We start from the raw sequence: 21975 nt of genomic DNA on the forward strand, positions 1-21975 counted from the left end.
ACTCTGCGATGGGTCTGCGTAGGCGCTGCGATTGCAGTCCCAATCACAATGGCTAGTTTGCGCACGTCCACGGCGATGCATGCAAAGAATCGACCGATTGCGTGCGTATTAGCAACTCCGTTCCTTTCTGAATCAGGCCCTATGTGCCATATATATTTGGCAAATCATGTGTGTGTTTCTTCTTTGTACAGGTGAGATCGCTACCAGAGTATTCAGAGCATGCACCGAACTGGGAATAAGGACCGTTGCAGTTTACTCCGAGCAGGACACTGGTCAAATTCACAGGCAGAAGGCAGATGAGGCTTATCTTATAGGGAAGGGATTGCCTCCAGTCCAGGCTTACTTAAACATACCAGACATAATAAAGGTTGCCAAGGTAAGCAGTTTACCTAAATACAGTAATCCGCAACATGCTAGTAGACTGATCGGTATGTACAAGCCACAAGATTACATCTGGATTCTGTTATATCTCATATATATATATATATATATATATATATATCAGATGGCCTGACTGACTCAAAGGAAAAGAGCAAAAAACACTTCCCTATGGAGCACACTAAATTCAAACGTTTAAAGAGGTACTTGCCAAGTATATGATTTATGGCTGGACTCTCAAAGCACATGAACCATAATTGGTTGTGTTTAATGGGATGCCTAAAATGGATGGAAATCTGCTTGTTGAGAAAAGGCAAAAGTATGTGATGTACATGCAAGGTATATAATCCTGTATATAATTGGTGATCTAGTGCTGGGGCCGTTTTTCCTTGACTCACTGTCTCATCAATGCCCAGCACAAACCCCTGGACCTAGAATCATGAAAATCGGGGCGTGTATTCCTTCCATGATGTGGGTGCCCACGAAGTAGGGATTTGCTCAAAGTTTGACTCCTGGGGGGTGCAAAGGGCTAAAATGTTTCCTCCCCCTTTGTAATGTCCTGTCTGTCCCATCGTGGCTGTAGCACAGTTCATATTCCAACACACAACTGTCATCCCAAGTGCTGCCAAACATCACTGACAGTTGGTGTGGCTCCCCTATTTGAATAGTGTGGGAGGTGAATGTGTTGCTACAGAGGTGAGAGAGGAAATGTATTACTACACAGGTGATCGAGGGGAATGTTAAATATGTTACTACAGGATGAAGGAAAGCAATGTGTTACAACTAGGGGTGTGCACCGGCCACTTTTCGTGTTTTGTGTTTTGGTTTTGGATCTGGATCTTTCTTCGTGTTTTGGATCTGGATTGGTTTTGCCAAAACCACCCTTCCGTGTTTTGGGTTCTGGGTTTTGTGTTTTGGATCTGTATTTTTTTGAAAAAAAGCATAAAAACAGCTAAAATCACAGAATTTGTAGGTTTTTCTGCTCCTATGCTATTATTAACCTCAATAACCTTAATTTCCACTCATTTCCAGTCTATTCTGAACACCTCACACCTCACAATAGTGTTTTTATGTCCAAAAGGTTGCACCGAGGTAGCTGGATGACTATGCTAAGCGACAGGAGTGGGCGGCACAAACACGTGACCCATCTAGGAGTGACACTGCAGTGGCAGACAGGATGGCAGTTAGAAAAACTAGGCCCCAAACTGTACATAATGCAAAGAAAAAAAGAGGTGCAAGATGGAATTGTCCTTGGGCCCTCCCACCCACCCTTATGTTGTATAAACAGGACATGCACACTTTAACAAATCAATCATTTCAGCGCCAGGGTCTGCCACACAACTGTGGCTGAAATGATTGGTTCGTTTGGGCCCCCACAAAACAAGCTGGCAATTAATGTGTCCCTGCACAAACTGGCTCTACGGAGGCAAGATGTCATCCTCATCCTCCTCATCCACCGATTCCTCACCCTCTTCAGTGTGTACATCCTCATCCTCACAAAGTATTAACTCGTCCCCACTTGAATCCACCACCACAGGTCCCTCTGTACGTTCTGGAGGCTGGTCTCCCTGGAAGAGCTGATAATTCATTTTGATGAACATCATCTTCTCCACATTCTGTGGAAGCAACCTCCTACGCCTTTCGCTGACAAGGTTCCCGGCTGCACTAAACACTCTTTCGGAGTACACACTGGAGGGGGGGCAACTCAGGTAAAATAGAGCCAGTTTGTACAGGGGCCTCCAAATTGCCTCTTTTTCCTGCCAGTACAGGTATGGACTGTCTGACATGCCTACTTGGATGCTGTCACCGATGTAATCCTCCACCATTCTGTCAATGGTGACAGTATCATATGCAGTGACAGTAGACATGTCAGAAATTGTTGCCAGGTCCTTCAGTCCGGACCAGATGTCCAAACTTGGTCCTGCCTGCCCTGCATCACCGCCAGCGGGTTGCTTAGGATACCTAAGTTTTTTCCTGGCAGCCCCAGTTGCGGGAGAAAATGAAGAAGGAGCCGTTGACGTGTCACGTTCCGCTTCAGCTGACAGTGTGTTCACCAGCAGGTCTTTGCACCTCTGCAGGCTTGTGTCGGCCGGAAAGAGAGACACCACATAGGCTTTAAACCTAGGATCGAGCACGGTGGCCAAAATGTAGTGGTCTGATTTCAACAGATTGACCACCCTGGAATCCTGGCAAAGCGAATGAAGGGCTTCATCCACAAGTCCCACATGCCGAGCGGAATCGCTCCGTCTTAGCTCCTCCTTCACTTTCTCCAGCTGCTTCTGCAAAAGCCTGATGAGGGGAATGACCTGACTCAAGCTGGCAGTGTCTGAACTGACTTCACGTGTGGCAAGTTCGAAGGGCTGAAGAACCTTGCACAACACGGAAATCATTCTCCACTGCGCTTGAGTCAGGTGCATACCCCCTCCTTTGCCTATGTCATAGGTGGATGTATAGGCTTGTATGGCCTTTTGCTGCTCCTCCATCCTCTGAAGCATATAGAGGGTTGAGTTCCACCGCGTCACAACCTCTTGCTTCAGGTGATGGCGGGGCAGGTTCAAGAGTGTTTGCTGGCGCTCCAGTCTTCGGCACGCAGTCGCTGAATGGCGAAAGTGGCCAGAAATTTTTCGGGCCACCCAAAGCGTCTCCTGCACGCCCCTGTCGCTTTTCAGAAAATTCTGCACCACCAAGTTTATTGTGTGAGCAAAACATGGGACGTGCTGGAATTTGCCCAGATGTAATGCCCGCACAATATTGGTGGCGTTGTCAGATATCACAAATCCCCAGGAGAGTCTAAGTGGGGTAAGCCACTGGGCGATGATTTCCCTCAGTTTCTCTAAGAGGTTGTCGGCGGTGTGCCTCTTACTGAAACCGGTGATACACAGCGTAGCCTGCCTTGTAACGAGCTGGCGTTTCTGAGATGCTGCTACTGGTGACGCTGCTGCTGTTGCTGCGTAAGGTGATACATCTACCCAGTGGGCTGTCACAGTCATATAGTCCTTAGTCTGCCCTGTTCCACTTGTCCACATGTCCGTGGTTAAGTGGACATTGTGTACAACGGCATTTTTCAGGACACTGAGGACACTTTTTCTGACGTTTCTGTACAGTCTCGGTATCGCCTGCCTAGTGAAGTGGAATCTAGACGGGATTTGGAACCGGGGACACACTACCTCCATCAATTGTCTAAATCCCACTGCACTAATGGCGGATACCGGACGCACGTCTAACACCAACATAGCAGTCAAGGCCTCAGTTATACGTTTTGCTTCAGGATGACTGCTGTCGTACTTCATCCTCCTCGCTAAGGACTGTTGGAGGGTCAATTGTTTAGTAAAAGTAGTGGTGTTCCTACTTCCTCTCTGGGATGATGAACGACTCCCAGCAGCAGCAGCAACAGCAGCAGCGGCAGCAGTAGGCGTAGCAATGCAGGATCCTCCGGAGGAATCCCGGATAGGAGAGTCAGTCATGCCAGTGATATGGCCTGCAGGACTACTTCCGATCCTGACTAAGGAGGAAATTGACGAGGAGGGAGTTGACGGTGTGGTTTGCAGGCGCTTGGATACAACAGGACAACGGGATTTAGGTGTCCCTGGACTGCTTACGGTCTGAGCCAAAGTTTCTGAACTTGACAGTAACTTTTTATGAACGCGCTGCAGTTGCCGTATAAGGGAGGATGTTCCTAGGTGGTTGACGTCCCTACCCCTACTTATTTCACCTTTACATATGGTACATATGGCAAGACAGTTGTTGTCCGGATTTGGATAGAAATATTGCCAGACCAAAGAGGTGGAATGTTTGGTCTTCTGCCCAGGCATGACCGTGATGGGCTTTTTCATCCCACGGACAACAACTGTCTCCCCCGGAGCCTGATTTAAACAAACCACATCACCATCAGAATCCTCCTCGCCAACTTCCTCCTCAGCGCCAGCTACACCAGTATCCTCATCCTGTTGTACTTCAACAGTGACATCTTCAATTTGCATATCAGCAAGTGGACTGTGGGTGCTCCTTTCAGCACTTGCAGGGGGCGTGCAAATGGTGGAAAGAGCCACCTCTTCCCGTCCAGTGCTGGGAAGGTCAGGCATCGCAACCACCACCACACTTGGACTCTCCTTGGGGATTTGTGATATCTTCTTAGAAAGCACAGTTCTTCGCTGTGCTTTTGCCAGCTTAACTCTTTTGATTTTTTTAGTGGGAGGAGTGCTTCCATCGTCATGTGAAGCTGAACCACTAGTCATGAACATACTAGGGATCGACCTTAGCCGTTCCTTGCCACTCCGTGTCGTAAATGGCATATTGGCAAGTTTACGTTTCTCTTCAGCTGATTTAAATGTCTTTTTCAAGGTCATTTTCCTGAACTTTGCCATTTGGGATTGTATGTGCCCTCTACTATGACATTGGGCATCGGCCTTGGCAGACGACGTTGATGGCATGTTATCGTCTATGTCATGACTAGTGGCAGCAGCTTCAGCACTAGGAGGAAGTGGTTCTTGATCTTTCTCTATTTTATTTTTATCGGAGAAAGTTTGGTCCTCCATTTATGTTATATCGATTTGATATATACGTGCGGCTAAACACAGAAAATAATTTTTTTTTTGGTTTGGACTGGAGTGTACTTTGTGGGTTACAGCACCCTTTAACGGTCAAGCCAGCCGGCCCTTTACTTATGACACAGGCGCACTCTTGGCACTACTTTGTTGATGCACGTGCGGCTACTGCGCACACAATTCACAAACACAGAAAATAATTTTTTTTTGGTTTGGACTGGAGTGTACTTTCGGGGGTTACAGCACCCTTAACGGTCAAGCCAGCCGGCCCTTTACTTATGACACAGGCGCACGTTTGGCACTACTTTGTTGATGCACGTGCGGCTACTGCGCACACAATTCACAAACACAGAAAATAATTTTTTTTTGGTTTGGACTGGAGTGTACTTTCGGGGGTTACAGCACCCTTTAACGGTCAAGCCAGCCGGCCCTTTACTTATGACACAGGCGCACGCTTGGCACTACTTTGTTGATGCACGTGCGGCTACTGCGCACACAATTCACAAACACAGAAAATATATTATTTTTTTAGCACTTGGGGGGAGCACCCCTGATGGACAGAGCACCCCCTGGACAACACTACAGCACCCCTTTAGGACTGGGACACTGCACAGGACTTTGGAGTGGACACAGCCCCTATGGAGAACTGACTGCACAACACAGTCCAGCCAGCCCCTATGGACTTTGAAGTAGTGGACACAGCCCCTATTAACAACAGCAGCACAGCACAACACAGCCAGCCCCTATGGACTTTGAAGTAGTGGACAACAGCAGCACTACACTACACTACACTACACAGCACTAACTCCCACCCTCCCTCTTCACTGTCCACAGCCGAGTGAGAAAATGGCGCCGACGCGGGTACCTTATATAGGATCCAAAACCCGCGAGACTCGGAAGGCGGGATGATGACGTTTTGCCTCGATGTCAGATCCGAGTCAGGCGGGAAAAGTCGAGCCTGACTCGGAGTGGACTCGGATCGGGGGGGCTCGGGGGGGTTCGGATTTCAGAAATCCGAACCCGCTCACCCCTAGTTACAACACCGGTGAGGGAGCAGAATGTGTTACTACAGGGGTGAGCGAGGGGTAATGTGTACACCAGAAGTGAGGGAGGGGAATAAGCTACTACAGGTGAGAATGAGGGTAATGTGCTACTACAGGTGTGAGGGAGGGATTGTATATCTACACAGGTGAGGGAAGGGAATGTCAAATGTTACAACACGGATGAGCGAGGAAATGGTGGTACTACAGAGGTGAGGGAGTGGGATGTGTTAGTACACAGGTGAAGAAAAGTACAGTGAAACCCAAGAAGGTGTTTGGTTTCTGTATGCCCTTTGCAGTAGACATAGTTTAATATGTAATATTTTTCCTTTTCATAAGGCACTTAATAAGAAAAATCATATTCCCCGATATCCATGTTAGTCTTTGATAGGGGTGCCGGACTATAGATAGACAGTAAAAAGGTCGACAATGTCTAGATAGACACCAGATGTTAGAGAGTCGATAGGTCACCTGGGACAAAAGGTCGACATGAAAATGGTTGATGCAAAAAAAATGGTTGACACATGAGGTTTTAAGTTTTTTTTAGGGTTAGGCACCAAGGGGAGGGGGAGGGTTAGGGTTAAAAAAAATAAATAGTGTCGACCATTTTTTGCCTCAACCTTTTTCATGTCGACCTTTTGACCCTGCTGACCATTTGTACCTGTCAACCTTTAGTGTGTCGACCTTTTGTCCCAGTCGACCTATTGACTGTCTAACATCTGGTGTCTATCTAGACATTGTCTATCTTTTTACTGTCTATCTGTTAATCCACACCCCTTTGATAGATAATTTTGAGTCATGCTATGCTTTCAGCCGGACAGGCTTCCTACAGCTTACACAGTATTGGAACTCTGACGTGAAGAGGAAGCAGATCCAGAGCAAATCAGGGTTGGGCTATCAGACCTGAGTGCTTGAAGTGTTGATCAAAATACGCTTTTCTGGGTGAATGGTCTTTTGGGGAAACGGGGTTCCTTTGTGTTTTTGCATACTACATAGGGGACCAGGCATACTGTTGCTGAATGTTTAAGCTGTCTGTACATTTGAAAATGTGCTTCACTGACTCGTATACATCACAGTAGTTTACTGTTACATTATGTGAAATTACCCATATATACAGCAGGCTTTAGTGCACAAAGGGGGTAATATGTATATATGGCAATTACAATAGATCCCAAAGGATAATCTAATTCATCACTTAAAGTGGACCATATACTTCCCTGACCTAGGGATGTTATACTGTAGAAGTCAATTTGTAATGTACTTTACTTTTGCTGGGAACACTAGGAGCACTGATGTGCACAAGGGGTTGGGGGTGATTGAGAGCTGGAGCTTTGCGCAGCTGAACTTAGCATGACATGAGCCTCTGATGTGGTCTAGGCAGAGCATGGTCCCTGTCTCTACATCTATGCCTGTAGCTCTTCTTACTGGTTGGGAGCTCTGATGTAGGGTGTAGGATTTGGTATTTAAGGAACAAAATTTCTACTTCAGGGTCCATAGGGTATCCACAGGATACCTTGGGGGTATAGGTGTTACGTCAGTCGCAGGGCACCAAAGAGTTAAGCTTTCAGCCTCCCAGGATGCACTACGTCCCCCTCCTATACCCCGCCCCCGGGCCAAGGCACCTCAGTTTAGTTTGGTGGCCGGCCGGCGTCGGGTGCACCTGTCGGAGTGGGGGCTAGAAGAGCCCCTGAAGCTTTCTTCAGTGCAGCTGTGGCTGCACATCTGGATGTACAGCATGGACTGTCAGTCCTGACGTCCATGCTGTCTTCCCTACACCCACGCCGGTACCAGAACGCCGGTACCAATCCGGGGATGCTGGTGAGCATCTGGGGTCACAGCTAGCGGTGACCCCAGATGTTCCGGACCATGGCCGGATCCAAGGGGGACAAAGGTAAGCAGCGGGGTCCCGCGGTGGGTCCCCGCTGGTCACATGGTCCTAAGTCCCCAGGCAGGGGGCTCACTGGGGACTGGCTGCAGCGTGGAGCCAGGTACTGAACCTGCGCTTTCCACTACCCCCTGGGACAGCGGACCGCAGCAGAGCGGTAGCGCTGCGGCGTCCCAGGGGTTAAATGCATGCCAGGGGAGCGCGCCTTCCCTGTCTCACAGCCGGCGCCTCCCCCGCTGCACACAGCCCTCTCTGCACTGTGCTGACTGGTCCTGTGTCAGCGCTCCTCCCCCAGGCCAGCTTCTCTCTGCTCCTCGGCGGCCATCTTCTCTGCAACGCATGGTAAACGCTGCTGGAAGCCTGGAAGGAAGCATCGTGGTCTGGGTCCCCCCGCATACCTCTCCTCCGCTGTGGCTCAGGTCTGTGTATGCAGCGCTGTGTCCTACCAGGCCCTGTGTCTGTGTAGTTGAGTGATCAGCGCTGTTAGTGCAGGAATTGTTATCTCTCTGCATTGTATGTGACTGTGCTAGCGCTGCTGCCTGTAACTTTATCTTCTCAAAACTATCAGCTTTATTACTGTCCCTGTTCTTTCTGCTAAAGCCCTTGCGGTGCGGTGCTGCAGGGTGGTCTCTCGCCTATTTAATACTTAATTGGTGAGAGAGGTCACATACGTGGTGCCATCATGTCTGAAAGTGATTTTCCCCTCCGGCTTCAGTGTACCACGTGCAAAGTACCGTTAGCGGAGGGGGAGGGTAGCGCGGAGGGCCTTTGCCGGCAGTGTTTGTCCATGGCGCGGCCTATTACGGTTACAGCAACGGTACAGGAGCCGCCCTGGGCTTGTTTCGCTCAGGCGTTAACAGCTTTAGTGGGCCAGTTAGCTCCGCAGCCCGCGTTTACTCCGATGGGTTTGTCCCAGCAGTCTGTGGTGTCGTCACCCATGCAGGGGTTCCCACGACAATTGGTGGTACCCCACAGTCTCCCTATTTCCCCGCTCCCGGGTTCTCAGGAGCCAGCGTGGGTTAACTCCCTGACGAGTTCTGTACAGCACTTGTCGGATGTGTTGCAAGGGGAGTCTGTGATGCGGCCTCATAAAAGGCCGGTGGCGTCTCTGTCCGCTCCTTATGAGGATGACGAAGGGACGTCTGATGATGGGGAGATTCTGGATCCTTACGATCAGGAACCTCTCCATACTAAGGACGCTGATGCTAAGTCCAAAGTATATATTCCTGGACTTATTCGGGCGGTCCGCACAGCCTTGGTGATTGAGGACGAAGTTCCCCGAGCGGCTGAATCTAAGTATGCCTTTTTCAGAGATGTGAAGGGCGATGCCACAGTCTTTCCTCTTTCGGGTCAGTTGGTGGACCATTTAGAGGAGGCGTGGAAACAACCTGGCAAAAGATACCAGCCGCAGAGACGCCTGGCGGTGGCTTATCCGTTTGCGGATAATTATTTTGCTAAGTGGGAATCCCCTCCACAGGTGGATTCTCACGTGACCCGTCTTGTCCGTAGTGCCACATTGCCGATGCCATCCATGTCCTCCCTTAAGGATGCTACGGACCGCAAGGTAGAAATCTGCCTGAAGTCCGCTTATTCCCTTGCAGGGGGGGCAGCACGGCCGGCTATGGCCATTTGCTGGGTTGCCAGAGCGATGGAGCGCTGGGCGGATTCATTAGAGGCTTCTTTTGATTGGCAATCTCCGTGATTCGGCCACCTACATCAACGAGGCGGCTCTAGACATTAGTTCTCTGGTGTCTAGAATTTCTTAAGCAGCGGTAGCTGCTCGTCGCACCTTGTGGCTGCGATCCTGGAAGGCGGACGCAGATTCCAAGAAAGGTCTGGAAGCGTTGCCGTTTACCGGAGAAGTTCTCTTCGGTCCGGATCTGGATAAGATTGTGGCCACGCTGGCGGCAGCCAAATCTGCTTGTCTCCCGTCGGCCGCTGCTCCTTCTGGTTCTGGACCATCGTCCTTTCGGTCATCTAGGGCCCAGGGCAGGCCCAAACCACAGTCGTTTCCTCGACAGGCTGGCCCTAAGAAATCGGTCAAGCCCCGGAAACAGGCATGGAGTACCAGACGTCTGGCCCCCAAGCCAGATGACAAGCCTGCGGCCTGACGGTCCGGGCCTCCCTTTGGGGGATCCCAGGGTGGGAGGCCGCCTGCTGCAGTTCTCCCGGTGTTGGTCGTTCACTACGACAGACACTTGGGTTGTGGAGGTAGTCTCCCACGGGTACGCCCTCTCCTTCCGGCACAGACCCCCGGCTCGATTCTTCACCACGGGTCTACCATCAGACCGGAACAAGGCTGCGGAGCTGCGGAAGGTATTGCACACTATGCTCCAGGCTGGAGTTATAGTGCCTGTTCCATTCTCCCAGAGGGGCCAGGGTTTCTATTCAAATCTATTTTTGGTACAGAAACCCAATGGGTCATATCGTCCGATTCTCAACCTCAAAGCACTCAACAAGTCTTTGCGGGTCCCGAAGTTTCGGATGGAGACCCTACGGTCCATCATTCTGGCGCTGGAACCTGGGGACTACATGGTGTCATTGGACATACAGGACGCTTACCTGCATGTCCCTATTCTTTTGCGCCATCAAGAGTTCCTTCGGTTTGCAATCCGCAGCGACCACTTCCAGTTTCGGGCGTTACCTTTTGGCCTGGCGACAGCACCACGTGTTTTCACCAAGGTGATGGCGGTCATGGCGGCTTCTCTGCGGCTGCAAGGAGTCCGCATGTTGCCGTACTTGGACGACCTGTTATTGGTGGCAGGATCTCCAGAGCTCCTGTTACACCACTTGGACCTGACCATTGCACTGCTGCAACGGCACGGCTGGCTAATCAACTGGCAGAAGTCCACTCTAATCCCGTCTCGGAGGATTCTGCATCTTGGAGCCTTATTGGGCTCGGGACAGCAAAGGATCTTTGTGACGGAGGACAAGATCTCTGCTTTACAGTCAAGGGTGCGCAGTTGTCTGCACAGCCGCCGGGTGTCTCTACACTCGGTGATGAGGTTACTGGGCTCCATGGTGTCGGTGTTCGACATGGTGGAATACGCCCAGTTTCACTCCAGACCTCTGCAGCACCTGATCCTGTCCAAGTGGAACGGGCTGCCTCAGTCTCTGAAGTTCCAGACGATTGTGCTCACCCCGGAGGTTCGCCTGTCCCTTGCGTGGTGGTTAAAGACGACCCACCTCAACAAGGGACGTCCGTTCTGGGTTCCAAATTGGGTCCTGTTGACAACGGATGCCAGTCTTCGGGGCTGCGGAGCAGTTTCGGGTCCACACTTGTTCCAGGGCAGGTGGACGCCGACAGAAGCGGAGCTTCCAATAAATATCTTGGAACTCCGTGCGGTCTTCAATGCTCTCCTGCAGGCACAGCGGTTTCTCCAGGGTCACCCGGTGCAGGTCCAGTCGGACAACGCTACCACCGTGGCCTACATAAACAGGCAAGGAGGAACTCGCAGTCGGGCGGCTCTCGTAGAGGTCTCTCGGATCCTGGTTTGGGTGGAGCGCAATCTTCCGGCCATATCAGCGGTCTTCATCCCGGGAGTGCTAAATTGGGAGGCGGACTTTCTAAGTCGCCAGGACGTTCATCCAGGGGAATGGTCCCTGCACCCGGACGTTTTTCAACTACTGGTGGACAGGTGGGGTCTTCCAGAAATCGACCTCATGGCGTCCCGGCACAACAACAAGTTGCCGGTGTACGGGTCTCGCACAAGAGACGAAGGGGCGTCTCTGGTGGATGCTCTGTCCGTCCGGTGGAAGTTCCGGTTCGCATACCTGTTCCCTCCGGTCTCCCTTCTTCCACGGGTAATCCGGAAATTCAAACAGGAAGGAGGGACGCTCCTGTTGATAGCTCCCGCGTGGCCCAGATGGCACTGGTTCTCAGACCTTCAGGGTCTGTCCGTGGACAGTCCTCTGCGGTTGCCGCTACGACCGGACCTTCTGTCTCAGGGTCTTTGCCTTCACCCGGACCTGACTCGGCTGTCTTTGACGGCGTGGCTGTTGAGACGGCCATGCTGAGGTTCCGGGGGTTTTCCAGCTCTGTGGTGCGTACCATGTTACGAGCTCGGAAACCGTCTTCCGCGAGGATATACCATCGCGTGTGGCATACGTTCTTCCAGTGGTGTCGACCGAGAGGTTATGCACCGCGGGAGTTTCGTCTGTCTCGGATTCTCGCCTTCCTGCAAGCGGGACTAGATCATGGGCTTCGCCTTGCTTCTTTGAAGGTACAGGTTTCGGCCCTATCTGTCTGGTTTCACCGTAGGATTGCTACAATCCCGGATGTGTGCACCTTTATGCAAGGTGTTCTCCGTATTCAGCTGCCCTTTGTTCCACCTGTGGCGCCTTGGGATTTGGCTGTGGTTCTGAGGGCTCTCCAAGGACCGCCGTTTGAACCACTGGGCTCAGTGGATATTAAATGGCTAACAGCTAAGACTGTTTTCCTTCTGGCCATTGCTTCGGCCAGACGTGTTTCTGAGTTAGGGGCTCTTTCTTGTAGACCCCCTTTCTTGGTTTTTCATGGGAACAGGGCAGTGCTCCGCACTCGGCCCGAGTTTCTTCCCAAAGTTGTTTCCCAGTTTCATGTTAACGAGGAAATCGTTGTTCCGGCCTTTAACTCACCGGGTCTTTCCGTGGGTGAGGCCTCTTTGGATGTTGTGCGGGCCTTAAGGACTTATGTTGACCGCACTTCTTCGTTTAGGAAGTCGGATGCTTTGTTTGTCCTCTATGGTTTCCGTAAAAAGGGCTGGCCTGCTTCAAAGCAAACTTTGGCAGCCTGGATCCGTATGGCTATTTCTGAAGCTTATCTTCATGAAGGCCTACCGGTCCCTTCTTCTCTGAAGGCTCATTCCACTAGGTCTGTGGGTCCTTCGTGGGCAGCTCGACGTTGTGCCTCGGCAGTTCAGATCTGCAAGGCTGCTACGTGGTCTTCTGTCCATACCTTCGTGAGGTATTACAGGTTTGACACCTTCGCCTCTCAGGATGCTTCCTTCGGGCGGCGGATTCTCCTTTCTGCACAGGAGCGTCCCCACCCTTAAAGGATACTGCTTTGGGACATCCCCAAGGTATCCTGTGGATACCCTAATGACCCTGAAGTAGAAAATATGAGATATGGTAAGAACTTACCCTTGTTATCTCTATTTCTACGAAGTCCATAGGGTTCCACAGGACTCCCGCCCTGTCGCACCTGTGCTGCAGATGGGCTTTGCTCTGGTCACCGGTTTTCCGTCTCCCTCTGGTGAGAATGTGATTCTTGTATGTGTCCAGATCTTTGTTCTCTCTCTTCCTTCTCCTCCACCGGCCTATGGCTTGGTAACTAACTGAGGTGCCTTGGCCCGGGGGCGGGGTATAGGAGGGGGACCTAGTGCATCCTGGGAGGCTGAAAGCTTAACTCTTTGGTGCCCTGCGACTGACGTCACACCTATACCCCCAAGGTATCCTGTGGAACCCTATGGACTTCGTAGAAATAGAGATAACAAGGGTAAGTTCTTACCATATCTCATATTTTTGTCCAGGGAGTCCTATAAATATAGAATTTATTTAAAGAGTCCATTAATTTGTGGACAATTCCATTATAAATAATCCATTTGCCCAGTGACTCCACCACCAGAGACAACACTTTCCTAAAGCTTGTGTTTGCGATTCATTCATTCTCGCCGCAATAATGTATCAGTGGGTTTATACAATCCATGCCATTATTCCTAACCATCTTCCACTCCCATCTCTTTATCCCCCTATTTTCTTTTCCCTGTTCTCCCGTGTCCCCCTATTTCTCTCCCGCTACTTTTTTTTACGGTTTGTTTTTTCTACCTCATTATTGATTTCCTTCTCCTACCTACCCACCATCTTATTGTTTTCCTTTTCTTTTCTCCCTTTCATCTCCTTTTCTCGCTGTGGCTGCTGGGAGTAGGTGAGCTTGTGCGCTGGGTCGCTAACTGTTGTGTTGGACATTTTATTTGCTTTACTCTGTACCCTTTCCCTGATATCGGTGTCTGTCTCACTCCATGTAACCATTTCCCTTATCTGGCTTGACCCCCCTCCTTTCTCCCATCTCTCTCTTTCTCCCATCTCTCTCTTTATCCCATCTATCTCGCCACCTCTATCGCAATCTGTTTCCTATACCACTTTTTTTTTCTCTTCCCTGCTGCCTTTGTTTCAGTCCAATATATACCGTCTGTATCGCCATTAAAAGAAATGTGTGAGCGGGCTTGGCCAGACTCAGTGACAGGGGTGCTGAAGTTGGGGAAAGAGGGAAATGGGTCAGGGTTGGCCAGACTGAGTAACAGGGGTGCTGAAGTTGGTGAAAGAGGGAGATGGGCCGGGCTTGGCCAGACTGAGTGACAGGGCTGCTGAAGTTGGGGAAAGAGGGAGATGGGCCGGTTTTGGCCAGATTGAGTGACAGGGCTGCTGGAGGTGGTTTGGGCTTGGCCAGACTCTGTGACAAAGCAACTGGAATTGAGGAGGGAGGCAGGTGTGGAGGGCACAGCCGAACTTGGTGATGTATGGGCAAAGGTGAAGAGAGATACTTGAGGCAGGCCCACTATACTTTCAAAGAGTTGCTTGTTAAGAGGGGGCGGTGTGGCAAGGTCTGTCTGGCAGAATGACCATTCATAAAAAAATAAAGCGTTCTACATAAAAACAGACAAGTATGTTTATCAGGTTAACCACAAAGGGTGGGCCCTGCTCGTGACAGTTTACAGTCTGACAGGAGAGATTAATGCTGAGAAAATAGGAGCTATTGGGACTGGAGCTAGTTGAACACAGTGCAATATTAAGAGTTTTTGGAGGTGAAAGATAGTGGTGGTTATTAGGGAGGAGGTGAGGCGCAGGTCAGAGATAGAGATATGAGGGGCAAGAGTGTCTTGTGATGAGATCCAAAATGCTTAAGAGACATTGTTGATGCTGTAGCTTATTTTTTGGGTAGCCCTGTTTAAATTTGCAGAGTCTTCCTGCAGATGTGGAATGGTATTTAGAGCAGTTGTACAGGGTAAAGACTAAAAGAGTGAAGGCCAAATACTAGTTGTCTGTAGTAGTAAATGTTGGGAGATAATAAATGAATAAATAAGGGTCATTCCATGTGACTCATGTTACATTTCATGCTAATTTTTAGTAGTTTAAATACACCACACACTCAAATGTTAAGCTAAAATTCAACATTTGAATAAAATTACAATATATGGGATAGTCATAAATAATGCTTAGAAGCAGAAAAAAAGTGCACTCTTAGGGCCTTATTCAATGTGTCTGCGAAAAGTCGGAATCGGTGATAAATTATTTTCGCATGTTTGAATTATCCCCGTATTAGATTTCAAAGACTTTTTGCCGGTGCGAAAAGTCTTTGTAAAAAAAACGGGGATAACTTTTCACCATGTTTAACATGGCGAAAAATAAGTGCAGACTTTGTGTTTAGGGGTGCAGGCTTAAAAAAATTAGTCTGCACCCCTGGGAGTATCATTTAAAAAGAAAAAAAAACTGTCAAAAAAAAAAAAAAAAAAAAAATTGGGACACCCCAAAAAATTACTTTACTTTAAATTTGGGGTTGAAAATAAAATAATAGGGAAACGGAATGCCAAACTAACAAAATAAATTCTGGTGGGGTTTTTCTTCATTGCGAAGAGTAGCGGCAGGTGCATTTTTTCCAGAATTTTTAGATTTCACTTTAGGGACTAAATGTTTACCCCCATTTTCATGTACCCCAAATTTGATAGGAATAACTAATTTGAAAAAATAAATCTAAGTGCTATTCTCAATCACTTCTACGTAGCCGCAAAAAACACCTGCTGCGGCTATTTAGAAACCCTAATTACCTTCAGCAGGGAAAAACGGGGGTACACACAGTGATTTCCCATGTCAGTACATTATTAAGGGGGTCCCAGGATGAATTCGTAAAAATTCCACTATTTTTCTCGATACTTGCCTTTCCGCAGGCTCCTGTTTTCGCCGCCTCCAAATTGAATACGGGGATAAAGTGGGCACGCTCCCGATACTTTATCCCCAGAAAAGCTCCGATGTGGAGCGCAAAGTCCAGCACGGACTTTTCGCTCCCTAATTGAATATGGCCCATAGTAAGTTACATTTTATTGTGTATGTATGACTCGTGTTACAACAGAATGGACATAGGAACTGAGGGGACTTATATATTTTATTTAAACCTGCTCTCCTAATTATTTTTACAATATGATTGTTATACTATACACTTATAAGACCCTAAAATTTACGATTGGCACACAAACAAAAAACTGAATTTTATCCAACTATACTTAAAATCAATTTTGACATTTGACTCATGTTGCATACGAATGTGACTCACATTACATTTCTGTCCCTAGTCAAAGGGCTCTGATGCAAATTACTCAAACCTGTAGAATCCATGTGAAGTAATCAATGTAGGCCTGATTATCTCCCTGATTACTTGTGAAGATGTATAAAATATTTCATCTGGTGATGATGGCCATTTCCAGTTGCTGCCAGCTTGCTCCATTGTCCTCACAAAGTATTTACCATCTCTGATGTCCTTGATCTCATCTGGGTAACTCTTTCCATCATATTCAATATAGAACCAGTCACCAATGTTAACTACATCATCTGAAGTCACTGTGACAGTTACATTAATATACTACAATCTTTTGGCAACATAAATATACTAAATGTTAGCGGTTATGTGAAATTTTAGTTTCATTTATTGTGTCCTGTATTTCATGGAATCACCCGTAAGTTTTTTTTTTTTTTTTTTTGTAAACATTGAGTGGACCATATTCTTTTCATTAGTAGTTTTTGGACAGGTCTGCACTTATCCACGCTCCACCCCCATTTCCGCCTCCGTCCTCCACCCCAAAAAAAACCATACATGCTATGCACTCGCCTACTTGCTCCAATCTGTATTTCATTTAAATTCGATGAATGTTTCACAATATTGCAATAATTTGTAATTCTGGCCATCTCTGTCAGTCTTCCCTTCTGGCCAGGATGTGCAGTGCACATGGGCCCTTCATCGTACACCGTGCACCCACAATATTCTTATCTTGTTCCGGCAAGCAGGTCTCTCCTCCCTCCGCTGCCCCATCTTCCCACTGACCTCTTAGGGATAAATGGTGCTGCGCAGTGAAAGCAAACAAACCCCTGCTCTCTTGTGCGCATACACCATCTTTCTGAATATCACTGGGAGGATGGCGCCACGGAGGTGGAAGACCTGTTTGCCGGCATAAAATAAGATGCAGGGCTGGGAGGGGACCCTCTGCACACGTGCACCCTCTGGCATTAATATGCCCCTGCCCGCCAATATAAGTATAGGCAAATGCGTGACTGTCAGAAGTAGCAACACTGATGGAGTACATAGAGTGGTAGAAGATGAACCAGCAGAGGACAGATTGTGAATATAATGCAGATATGTAAGAAGGTGTAATTTAGATGAGACAATACAGCTGTACTACACAGTAATTATGCAATATGGTGGTTTTTTTGGTGTCTGTTCAAAGTTCTGTTTAACTGCCTGCTGACAGCTGTCTATTTATCTTCGTCAGGTTTTGCTTGGCCTTGACAGAACTTCGATTAAAGCTAGATGAAATGACGGGCATATAGTGTGTTATCACATTGCAGCTGGATACCAGGCTATCGCTGACATCCTCTGCTTGCACTCCGTACCCAGTTCCCATTTGATTTGGTTCCCAGGTACTCAGTCAGCTCAATTATAGATAGTAGATATATTGCACGATTTGTCGTTATGAAGCGAATTGGAACGACAAATCGTCCAATGTGTACACACTATTGCGTGCTCCCATGCGTTGTTCGTTGTATCTTCAGATCTGACACTATGGTTCTGGATGTGGCGGGGGAACGATATATCGGACGGTCATACACCACATCGTGCAGTGTGTATGGACCACCAGATATTTGTGCCATTGCATCTGCCGTGGGGTACACACATTGTCTAGTGTGTACCCAGCTGAACAGTCCAATCCAGTTTCCCAATTTTAAACAAACTATTCCCTTGTGAAGTTGCGAGTCACTCACACCAGCAAATCTGAAGGAGAAGTGATGTTCTCATGTGTCTGTGTGGATCGATGCATCATGCACAGAGAGAGCAATAAGTGTATGCGCCGCTGCACGTTATGCCAGTTTAACCAATTAACATGTGTAGGCTCTAGGTGTGAGCTTTTATTACTTGGAAATTAGCAACTGAACACAAAAACAATAAGTCAGAAAATGTTGTGGGCCCCTGCCATTCGGAGGCCTGGGGACATTTCCCCCCCCCCCCTCCCTTCGTCTGGTAGGGCCTGGTTTCATACATTTATACAATTTTTTTAGTTGGGTGGTCAGAGGTGTGTAGTTATATTTTTTAGATTGATGTTGTTGTTATTAAGTCTGACGTTACTAAATTGTCTCTACCTGTAAGTTTGCTATCTAAACTGGCATGTTGGGCTAGTAACCAATATAGGACAGTGGTTCTCAACCCTTTGTTTGCCCAACAGGTCATGTTTTGAGGATCTCTGTAGAAGCAGGTGGGATAGTTACTGACTGCAAAATAGATTAACTCGCTGATTAAAGAAATCGTCAATTTAGCAAATGTAATCTACCGCACATGATATTCTGCAGATACTTACATCTTAAGGCCCCCATACATCAGAGATTGATTGCAGCAATCGTGCAATTTGCAATCGACTGTGTATAAAAAAATCTTTCCCTTTTTCAATCGATTGTGGCAAATCTGCAATCGATTGAAAAAGGGAAAGATTTTTATACATACTCGATTGATTGCAGCAATCGTGCAATTTGCAATCTCTGATGTATGGGGACCTTTAGGGAAAGGAACAGAAAAGGTGCGCAGATCAGAGTAGATGGGGTTAATTGACTAAAGGAGCAGCTATCTTAAGTGGAAACTGCTATCCACAAAAAATCAATCAAAGGGAAAAAAAATGGAAAGATAGTGCTGATAGACAATCATATATTTACAGTACATTTATTCAACACTCACAGTACATTTAGTGGTCACATTATGCCATCTGTAGTGCCCTCACACATTATGCCACCTGTAGTGCTCCCACACATTATGCCACCTGTACAGCCCCCACAGTGTACTCACCATGAGTCAGAGCAGTCTCACGAGTCACACTGTCACACCCATTAGGCTGCGCTGCTGCTGGGTCAGAGGAGCATGTGATGGGCTCCTCCAATCAGAGCTCAGCACATGCTCCTCTGACCCCACTGCAGAGACTACTAGGAGTTATTACCCAGTAGTGTACTGCAGTGCTGACTCTGACTGCACTGTGCTCTGTCCAGTCCCTTGCATGTAGCTGCCGGCCGGGTCAGTTACAGCCTTGATGACTGCCCGGCAGGCAGCTGCACTGCACTTGCCATAGGAAAAGCGCTGTAGGCCATGCCCCCACTTCGGCCAGCCTAGGGCTGCGTGCGCTATTGGTGGGGGCCCTTTTGTGTGTGATGGCCCCGGGATAACCGCCCCTGTTGCCCCACCCCCCTTAATCCGGCCCTGGCTACCAAGGGAGATGATCTTCTTGCTGGTAATTACTGCCGAAACCTACAGCGTCACTATACATCTTCTGCTTTGGAAAGTGATCACATTGCTGCTGCAGTCCGGGAGGCCATCAAGCAGAATTTATCATCCACCTGCTATATTACTGCCGGAGATCCGGTCTATGCAGTAAGAATGCCACACGCTATGCAGTGGAATCACTGAGTTTAAAATACCGGCTATATGATCTACGGAGCCTAAAGTGAATGTGGTTAGATTGCCATTTACCACACAATTGAAATACAGACCCTGGGATCTTTGGGCCTGATTCAGAGCTGAACGCTCTGACCAGAGCGCTCGCTCTGAATCAGGGCCCTCCTACCTTTTTTTGGAGCGTCCTCATGGACGCTCGCATAGCTGTGGGTTACCACCCATAGCTATAGAGAGCGTCCATGATGATGGTCGCGATGGTCTTGACCATCGCGACCATCGGGCTTGCGACTGAGACCCTGCGGTAGGGACTCGCTGCCGCAAGCCCTGGAGTGATTTTGGCTCTATCAGAGCCAAAATCACTTCCACTGACATCACTAGTGATGTCAGTGGGGCCGGCTTGAGACGGTAGGATTTCCCATGGTAACGCCTCCGTCTGGCAGGCACGCCCCCGGCACGCCCACCAAAGGGGGCGTGCTGTCACTCAACATCGACAGCACGCCCCCTTTGGTGCGAGACCCGGAGCGATGGAGAGCCCGTCGCTCGCCGGGTCTCGCGCATGCACACGACGGAGCTCCCTCCGTCGTGCGCATGCGCAGGGGGTGGAACATCGACCAGCTTGCGAGCGTACTGCCGCTCACGAGCGGGTCTGAATGACCCCCTTTATTCATGAACCGGGACCTGGTTCCTTAATTGGATTTGAACCACTCGTTTAGGTGCAGTAAGTTGTTCCTTGGGACCTATATCATTCTGGACATATACCTTGAGAAATTTGGGACTTTGAAACTGTATAACCACACCAAAATAAGCTACCTGCATTCCATTCAGTTAGGCTGGCTATCATTCCGATGTATGTGCTATAATTGCAACATTGTTGTTCTTTTAAAAAAAATCTATTTCTGTTTTTAGTATTTGTGTGTTGAATAAATGTAAATATACTAACAGCTCAGACACACTTCAAATGCTCAGTTTGAGGAGGTGCCTCCATCTTTACAGGATTCTGGGTTTAAGTTGTTTCTGTTGTCTGAGTGCTCATAGAACTATTTTGTGTCTATATACTGTACCTTTCTTATGAATGTGCATCTTTCCTGTAATTTACCGAGTCTTAAGTGTAAGGTTTGCTGTTTGTGCGATGAATACTGGTCTTATGGCCCTGGGCGGTCCAAGAGAATCTACAGCGGCTGATAGATACCTGTAAGTTCAGTTGTTTATATTGCAAAGGACTCATCTTAGCCCTACACATCTTTTTAAAATTGGGGGTAGATCTGATACTTGCCCCAAATGTGGAAGCTCCCAAGTTGACTTTTGGCATCTCCTTTGGTCTTGTCCTAGGGTACACAGTGTTTGGGAACAGGTGATTGGAGTGATTGCTTCATCAACTATACCCCCAATCCATTCTCACTCCATTAGTTTGCACTTTTGGTACCTTGGCTGATGATGATCATAGCTGCACTAGACAATATATTAGTTTTAGGTGTCACATGGGGGAGGGGGAGGTTATGGTCAGGTACCCCCAGGGTGGGTTAGGGTTATGCCCCACTGCGGGGGGGCGGGGGTTAGGTTTTGGCACCAAGTGGGGAGGATTAGGTTTAGGCACTAACTGGGAGTGTTAGGGGGTGGGGAGGGTTAGTGTTGGGATGCAGGAAAAGGAGGATTAGGGGGCAAAGGCTACTATACTTACCAGACCCTTGTCAGAATCTTGAGCATTAGGATGCCGCTGTCGGTATATTGACAGCAGGCATTCCGAATGCCGGGATTTCATACGATTCTGCTATGTATACTACATGCATATGTATTATTTTGTATTTGTTTTCTGTTTGATTTACTTGTTTTATTGTTTAAAATGAAACACTTTAAATAAAAACAAATCATATAAAAAATAAAAAAAATCTGTAAAACATGACCTGTTTGTGGTACTTGAGGACTGGAGTTGTGAGCCCCTGATATAAGAAATCAGAAGTCTTTTTATCCTGGAAAATTTTAAATAGTGATTCACACCCTCCTGTGATTTATCGCTATATTGTTTGGCTCCTCTTTTAATATATAATGTGGGGGGGCGCCTGCCGGCAGCCAGCCTGCCTGCCACTATCTCCCTGGCCCATGGGGAAAGAAAGTGACAAGTGACCGGCTGGTGGCCCACTTCTATCCTCATGATGCAGCAGCCCACGTTCAGTGCTATGCCCCCGGCCATGCCCCCCCCGCGCTGCTGATGCCACCGCACAATAAGTTACTAATAAGTCACTTCTCATCCAGGCGCCCTCCCGTTCCACCTACCTTAACAACTGGCCGCGTTCGCTGAATAAAGTTTTTCTTCACTCATTGAAGCTGTCGCGGTGTGACATCATAACGTCACACCGCACCACTGAAAGAGTTGAGCCACAGCGGGCGGGTGGTGTGAGGACACCTGAGGAGTTGTCCGGAGCAGGCAAGCCGTGAGACCGACAGACAGAAGCACGA

The 21975-nt window shown here is 48.4% G+C and overlaps 1 protein-coding gene across 1 annotated transcript in view; it reads left to right on the forward strand.

Annotated features, from left to right (window-relative positions):
- The window catches only part of PC (pyruvate carboxylase), a 525492-nt gene that overhangs the window by 47115 nt on the left and 456402 nt on the right, over positions 1 to 21975 (forward strand). Inside the window, exon 3 of the mRNA XM_088442518.1 lies at positions 192 to 376. Coding sequence (XP_088298644.1) covers positions 192 to 376 — 185 coding nt within the window. The remainder of the gene's footprint in view (positions 1 to 191; positions 377 to 21975) is intronic.

The sequence above is a fragment of the Taudactylus pleione genome, unplaced genomic scaffold, assembly GCF_031769625.1.
Source record: "Taudactylus pleione unplaced genomic scaffold, aTauple2 ptg000313l, whole genome shotgun sequence".
Lineage (NCBI taxonomy): Eukaryota > Metazoa > Chordata > Amphibia > Anura > Myobatrachidae > Taudactylus > Taudactylus pleione.